Source organism: Agrilus planipennis, unplaced genomic scaffold (assembly GCF_000699045.2).
Source record: "Agrilus planipennis isolate EAB-ADULT unplaced genomic scaffold, Apla_2.0 scaffold94, whole genome shotgun sequence".
Classification (NCBI taxonomy): Eukaryota; Metazoa; Arthropoda; class Insecta; order Coleoptera; family Buprestidae; genus Agrilus; species Agrilus planipennis.
The window spans coordinates 326737-334657 of NW_020439120.1; the positions used below are offsets into that span (position 1 = coordinate 326737).

General features: G+C 34.8%; 1 protein-coding gene across 2 annotated transcripts in view; it reads left to right on the forward strand.

Annotated features, from left to right (window-relative positions):
- The window catches only part of LOC108741169 (mycosubtilin synthase subunit C), an 87435-nt gene extending 80529 nt beyond the window's left edge, over positions 1 to 6906 (forward strand). For both annotated transcript variants that reach the window (XM_025977713.1, XM_025977714.1), the window contains 4 exons: positions 3882 to 4094; positions 5635 to 5782; positions 5850 to 6297; positions 6353 to 6906. In XM_025977713.1, the coding sequence (XP_025833498.1) occupies positions 3882 to 4094; positions 5635 to 5782; positions 5850 to 6297; positions 6353 to 6490 (947 nt within the window). In that variant the 3' untranslated portion in view covers positions 6491 to 6906. The remainder of the gene's footprint in view (positions 1 to 3881; positions 4095 to 5634; positions 5783 to 5849; positions 6298 to 6352) is intronic.
- Positions 6907 to 7921: the final 1015 nt, after the last annotated feature.

Below are 7921 nucleotides of genomic sequence, written 5' to 3' on the forward strand. Positions count from 1 at the left end.
TATCTCTTTCATGACACGCTTACGCACTATCGTGAGAGAGATGGATATTGTCCGAAACTTCGTTCCATCTCTTTCTTTTGTTGTACCACAATTCTGACCGCTAAGGCATGTCCATTAGTAAACGTCGATGCTCTCTAGCAATGGAAGGAGGTATGCCAGATATGTAAGTAACGAAAATTGAGATTCTGTAGTGCGCATGCTCGAGTAACTACAGAGGTATAGCGACAAGAGGCCCTCTGCCTCTCCGCAGCTTGCTCTCTATACTTCGTTTAGTTTCCCTAGCGATGTGACCTTTAGCTTGACCGGCGCAAAGTAGAAAAGAACAGCACTAGGCCAGAAAAGAAAGGAGACAACTCTTGGCCAAACTCTTAACCGGTGAGGAGCGTATAATATAATCCGTACAGTACTGCACGGAAAAATTGACCATTTTATCCACTACAATTGCATTGCTCAAATGTGCTGTTATTGGTACCATTTACTACTGAAAATATCAACGGGATATTTATTTATATTTGAAGACATATTAAAGGCTTTAACGTTTGTTTTCGACTCGCACTACTATTCATGATTAAACAAAACTTTCGACAGGTACTGTATGAAAAAGTATTTTTAATGAACAAGAGTCGAGAGTATAATGAGCTTATTTCTCCCTACCTACGATTTTGCCAGCGCGCATCCAAGACATTGGAAGGGGCACATCGCTAGAGAAAGTAAACGAAGTATACCTCCCGAAACCACACTGATAGACTTCCCGCGCCCCACATTCTTCTCCATGAATACGAAACTTTCTGTATGTCGGAAACTCTATCCACACGCAATAATCTATGAAGGACGAAAATTAATGAATGTTTAAAATATTTATCCTGCAATATTTTCAAACGCCATATTTAGGTAATATAAAGCCAGTGCTTTTGGGTTTTATTGTATTTTTTGTGGTAGTTTCTGTAAATCCTTTCTACCGCAACCTGCCTTTAAGAACGTTTATAAAGGAACATAAAAAAAGACGTAAAATGTATTAGCACGTGTTGGTGAGAATTTAAAAAAATAATAAAATATAAATTTTACACCTTTACTGCCATAAAATTTTCACACAAGTTTACTGGTAACGTTATTGTCTACCCCATATGTACCTATTTATACTATTAAAAATTGAGCTGAACGTGACTGATAGTAACTTTTATGGTTCATAAAGTTTTTTTTCATATTGGAATGAAACTCCAACTAACAAAATAGAAGGAAATACGTAAGTATAGTAATGAATTTATTGTTAATTCCGTTTTATACCACACTTTTTTTATTGTTCAATGTATTGTAGATGATGAGGAGATAGTAAGGGTCAACATTATAAATATTTCGACAGGTAGATACATGTGTTTACAGTACACATTCACCGTTAAATAACTACCTACTTCTTTTTAAATCCTAAAAACCATAAAAGTACATTTTCGTTAACTAGACAAATGTTGACACGTTAGGGTTCCATTGCCCCACTCATTTGAAAACAAAAACATCTTTTTCGAATTTTCCTAAAAGTCCGAAAAAGTTCAATTTTATAGTATTTTACTTTCCTTATCGTACGTTTCAACGGAATGGCTCTATGAATAAATAAACAAGACTCACCCTAATTACCACAAAATCAGTTTATTGTGGTCACTTCTATTGTTGCATTATCAATTTCGCACTCTCTCCCAACCCTAGATTGGATCTGGTTTTAGCCTAATCTTAAGTATGTTTATGCAGGGTGTTTCTGAACAGGGGCGGCCTTTGGGGGTGGCGAACAGGGCAACCACCCGGGGCCTTGCTCTTGCAGGGGCCTCGCACACCCGCGCAACAATCTAATTAGAAAAATATTAGGTAGTAATAGTACGTACTACTAATGTTTATTTGAATTTCTTAATAGTCTTAAAGGAAGCCGCAAATTTGCTATCTTTGTCTTTATCATTTTTTTTTAATTTTCGATATATAATTTTAAAACTGTAAACTTATTTATGAATCACTTTTCATTTTTCAAGTATTATCATTAAAATTAATTCCACAAAGACGAGGGCCTCGCAAAAATTTACCCGCCCGGAACCTTCCAATGACTAAGGCCGCCCCTGTTTCTGAAATAACTAGCAAGCTTTGATAGTATTAACTAAATGCAATAAAGAATCGCATTATGAGTAATGCAGTGTGGTTAAGGGATAAAAGAATAAGATTGTAAGAAACTCAGAAGAAATTACAATGATGGTGTTGTTATGGTTCCTTATAATCCGTCAGGAGTTCATCTTTACTCTTCTTGATAAATATACCCGACTAACGTTTTTATTGTAACATATCAATTGCATTTCGAAAATTAGATGAGCATCTCTTCCTGTTAACAATTAATAAATCCCGTAATAAACACAAAACTAACAAAATAGTATGTTACTTATAAATACACTAATTACGATCATTTATGAGGCATTCCTTATGAATCATTCCTCTAAAGTGTTATTCTTTTTATTTTGATGGTTGAAATTTAGTTGGATATGCTTAATGTTAATAAACAATTTCCATATTTTCATGAGACATTATTAATTTTCTTAAAAGCTTCCTTCGACATGAAACGTTTCAATAAAAACGAATTTAATTTTGTTAGTTGGGTCAATTTCCCTGATACAATTGATTCCTAAAATGTGGAGATGCAGTTAATTTGAAAAAAGTTTGAAGAATTGAACTAAATATCTAAAAGTTCTATACTTATGGTATGTTGCATAACTAAAATATGAATACCTAAAAAAGTCGCGGTTTTGTGTCAGTAAGTATTTAACATACAATTCAAAACCATGATATCTACAGGGTGTAACAAAAATAAGTGCCGAACTTTGAAGGGTGTAAACTAGATGCAGTAAACAATCGCACAGAGGATCCAGCAGTTTGGTTAAGAGCAAAAATTTTTTTTAAGAAAATCGCAACAATCCGAGGCCTATCCTGTGCGTGAATTGGCAACACAGGCGATTATTGTGAAAATTCAAAATTCCGTCCCGCGTATAGCAAACTTGTCTGTAAACAATATCCTATAACAACAGTTACGCTCTGCAGCACTTCTCTGTCGAAACCACGAAGCTGAAAATCAGTTTCAAATAAGGCTCGCTGCAAATGATAAGGATGCAGCAACTGCTTTTTTAAAATTCGTCACACTGTTATTTAAAAGGAGCCAATGTTTCCTGGTATTCCCCGTGTACTACTTTGAGAGTTGTCTCCTATAAACCCCAGGATTTTGTCTTTTAGTTAGGACGTCAGTGCCCACAACCCTCATATGTAGGGTGTACAATGCCGGTTTCTTGCAATCTCTGTATCGTATTTAAAATCGTTCGCGGATGCGGAACTCTTAGCTGAGAATGTCGATAACTGTTGCATTATTGTTTTGTTCGTATTCGCCATACATCAGGATCATATCACAAACTTCTGTCGTATTAAACACCATTGTAACAACAGGGACAACACTGACCTATTGAGAATGAGCGATTGATAAACAACTTTTACAGGTGGGCCGTAACATTGTGAACCACACTTAATCTAATCTGTCAAATAACAAACAATCCATAAGAAAAAAAAGGACTAATTCCCAGCTGATTGAACGCGACGTTGCGTTGTTGTATTCATATACCAGGGCCGGAATTAAATTTATCTGTACTTTAACTACGTTTGTCTCGAAAACGGTGATACAAGCATTTATTTAATTTTCATGTTTTACAGTACTCTACCAGCTCCTGTAAGCTCGATACTTATTTCTGTTACACCCTGTATAAATTGTTTTTTTTTACTTAATGTCAATTAATTTTTTTTTCTTTTCCAATTTGGGTTACGTTCACCATTTCATAGATAGCCGATCGAATTAAATAAGAGTTTCTTTTTAGGATCCGTCAATTTCCAAGTGGATATTGACTTCACCGGCGTGGCCGATAACCAAATGGAGGCAGCGAGAATTCTTTTTGAAACTGTTGCGGTCGTATTAAACAGATCGGCTCGTTCTGCTATCTCTATCGAAGCTAACTTTTATGATATTGGAGGAAATTCCCTCAACTCGATATTCACAATTATGAGCTTGAACGAAAAGGGATACCACATAAGTAAGTGCTTTTTTTCTAATAAATTTCTTTTCGTTATCGGAAATTAGACCTCCACTCTTCCACTAAAGTACTTTTAAAAAGTAGAGTAAATAAAGAGCACACGAATTTTCACAAACTTTATAAAAAGTGCATTTATTACAAGTGCTTATAATAATTAATTTATCAAACATTGTTATTTTAAGTGCAAAGGGCAAAGCTACCTAAAAAAGTAATATTTGAAGAAACAATTGTTATGAGAAACTTTTATTTTGTAACATACGTTTCGCTACAACATTGGCTATTTAGTATTGTAAATAATGCTGATATCAGCGTGAGTTACTTAAACAGACACTACAAATATTTGTGGGTGGTATTTAGTTAAAATAAATCCTAAAGGAGGAAGTTAATACCATCATCTTGTTAGTTTAAAATTAATCCTAGTTCATTAAATCTATTGTGAAAATAATCCTTCAATAATAAACCAATTAATAGGTAGGTATATAAGAAACAACAAAAACTAACTAATACTATTAATGCAAATAAAAACGAAAAATACAAAAGGTACCTACAATTAATTATGAAGGTTCTATATTTAATAATAAAGTTTTTTCATACTTACCAAACATTGGCTTATAAACCTAATTACTCTGTAGGCAATGTTAAAAATAAAAAAGGTAAAATAAAAAAGAGCGAATATACAGATAGGAGATGAAAAATTAGAAGATGTGGCCGATTTTAAGTATTTAGGAAGTCAAATAAAACAGGACGGAAGGAGTACTAGGGATATCTATAAAGCAGAGGATACCGCAGGGTCGAGTCGCCTTCAGTAAAAAGAAGTCAGTTCTATGCTCGCGAACGGTTAATTTATAAATCCGAAAAAGGTTGCCAAAGGTGTATGTTTGGAGCGCGGCGCTGTACGGATACGAAATATGGACAGCGGGTGTGGCGGAAAAAAAAAATTAATAGCATTCGAAATGTGGTGTTACAGGCCAACGATGAGGATACCGTGGATAGAGAAGGTTAGAAATGAAGAGGTATTAGAAAGAATAGGAGAACAGAGGACTCTAAGGAAGTCAATAAGAAATAGGCGAAATAGGTTGGCAGGACACCTTCTCAGGCATGAAGGTCTTGTCAGAGGCATATTACAGGCACAAACAGGAGTTAGGAGGGGTAGAGGTAAATTTAGATTAGATTACTGTTCGCAAATAGTTAAGGATATGGGTTGTTCTAGTTTTAGGGAAATGCGAACATTATTTCAGGATAGGAAAGAGTGGAGGTGCGTGTCCAACCAGTCCTAGGACTGACGACCTTATGATGAAAATAAATCGTCGTTTACAAGCCTTAAAAATCGAAATTTTGAACTTGCTGTATGTTATATAGCCCCGATATATTTCCTACTTCTCCAAACGTATTAGCTGCAAAGAAATTGTTTTATTTATGGATTCGCTTTAGACGAGTACCCATATAGTTGTTTAGGTGATTGTGTTATCTGCGTTATGCTTGTGAACCTATAAACCAATGTGTTTTATTCGATATGAGAATATGACCACCTTGTTCTCAGGCATTGGAGACTTCATAGCTTCAATGGATCTTGGAGAAGTATTGGACAGAATGACGGGCTGTAGTCAGAGTTACGCCGGAGTTACCACTCAACCTCCTTGCTACTCCTTTGAATATTTAAAAGACGAACATAAAAAAGAAGTTATTCAGTAAGGTTTTTTAAATATTTTTTAAATTACTGCAGCATCTATTACCGATCGCTCTTAATGATTTCAGAATGATCACTACAAGTTTCTTCCAAAAAGCTGACCTGGAGCAATGGCTGATGCCTGACATTTCTGAAAGAGATTATGACGAGTTGATAGGGAAAATATGGGCACCGTTGGTGGAAAAAGAATTGAGTTTCGTTACAAAAACGAATTCTGGAAAAATTGTCGGAGTGGCTCTCAATTTCGATGCCAGAGATGAACCCGAAGTAGAAATTCATTCTAAGCTGACAATAATATTTGAATTCTTGGAATTCCTGGAAGGACCAATACGAGATTCGATACTCCCGAAGGGCGTTGGTACAATTCTACATTCGTTCATGATGGCTACGAATTCTGAACTTACAACCAAAGAAAATGTTGGTGTTATGCAGTTTATGGAAGAGCAGGTTATACGAATTGCGAAGACAAAAGGTTTCGTGGGTGTTTTCACTAGCAACACTAGTCCTCTAACACAGGTAAATGATACACGGAATTGGAGTCTATATGTATCTATTTATATTAATTTTTCAGCAACTGGGTAGAGACATCTATCAATATAAAACATTGTTGGATTACCAAGTTAACCAATACATCACTAGTGACGGAATGAAACCATTTGGAATGGCACCTGATTCTCAACGAGTGATTGTTCAATGGAAAGAAGTTTAAAAGCAGAAAGAAAGAACGAACAACGTATTGTATTTGCTCATTTTAATGTTTGATGTTGAAGTATACATTATTATTATTATTATTTAATTAGTACACAGAACGAAAAATATATTTTTTTCTTCTAAAGTATTCGATATAATATGTAGATGAACCTAGCTACGAATTGTATTCGTTGGTAGATTGGTACCTATATTTACGTATTTGTTTTAGGTTAGCAATAAATACTAGTTTTAGATAGTTTATGTTCACTGTTAGACTTAGAATTTTAAAGTTATTTATTTTTCATTTTAAGAGGCATCTGCCTACATTAATTAGGCATATTTTTGATCAGTATTTTAGGTTAATAAAATGTTTTGATATAATTAAGTATTATGAATATAATAACAATATTTGCACAATAAAAAAACTATTACTGATGTGCTATTTTTTATTTAATAGTTCGTTCGCCGTCGTTCGTACATGACGTCATTATCAGGGACATACTTAGGGTCCTAGATCCAATTGGTTTCATAGTTCTCATCCCATAAAATTTTGATTATCGACCTAGATACGGACCTTATTTAATATTCAATAGTCATAATTAAAGTGTAAAACATTAACTAACATTTTTCCGACTTGAACATTCGTTTTCGACCTATAAATTAGTGTAGAATTTTATTATTTCCCTTATCAAGTTACAATCATTAAAAATAAATTGCTAATTCTTTTGTCCTACCTTTGTAGAAGATGATGATTTCTTTTCCTTGAAAATGTTGTTTGTTTCTTTTTGCAAATGACGATTAGGTGAAACAGAAAGTTCATGGTGATTAGTAATTTGCTGAAACTACGAATTATAGCATTTATATTTTGCAGTGCCCGAAGTTGGGAGACTGTTGCAGTTTTTAGTGATTATTGGATGCTCCGATTGGGTAAAGTGACTGTCTCCTCTTTGTTTTGTCGGAGACCAACATTTTCGAAAAGGTTCCAAGGGTGACGAACCTCGAGAGGTTCGACTGAATGCTAGTTGCAATTGGTCAAAACATCAAATTTCTGTCTGGGAACATTGTTGATTATCCTAAACTGGGCCGATTGGCTGTATCATAATCACAATTTGTCGGGAGACAAATTTTTTGTAGGTAATCCCTAGACAAAAATTTTAAGTCTCTCTCCAGTCTCTTAGTCTTTCAGAGTCTTTCAGCGTCTCTCACAGTCTCTCAGTTGTTGCCTAGGTGTTTTTATGGATCTCTCGCAGTCTCTGTATGAGAGACTCGAACGATAAAATTGTTAATTCAGAGATACGGGTCTCTCACAGAGAGACTGAATGAATAAAACTGCAAAATTGAGAGACTCGAGTCTCTCGTAGAAAGACTGAGATCTCTGAAATATGTTGAACTTTTAACCATGTTTATCGAGACACCACCTATTGACAGATTAGTCTCTCGTTCAGAGACT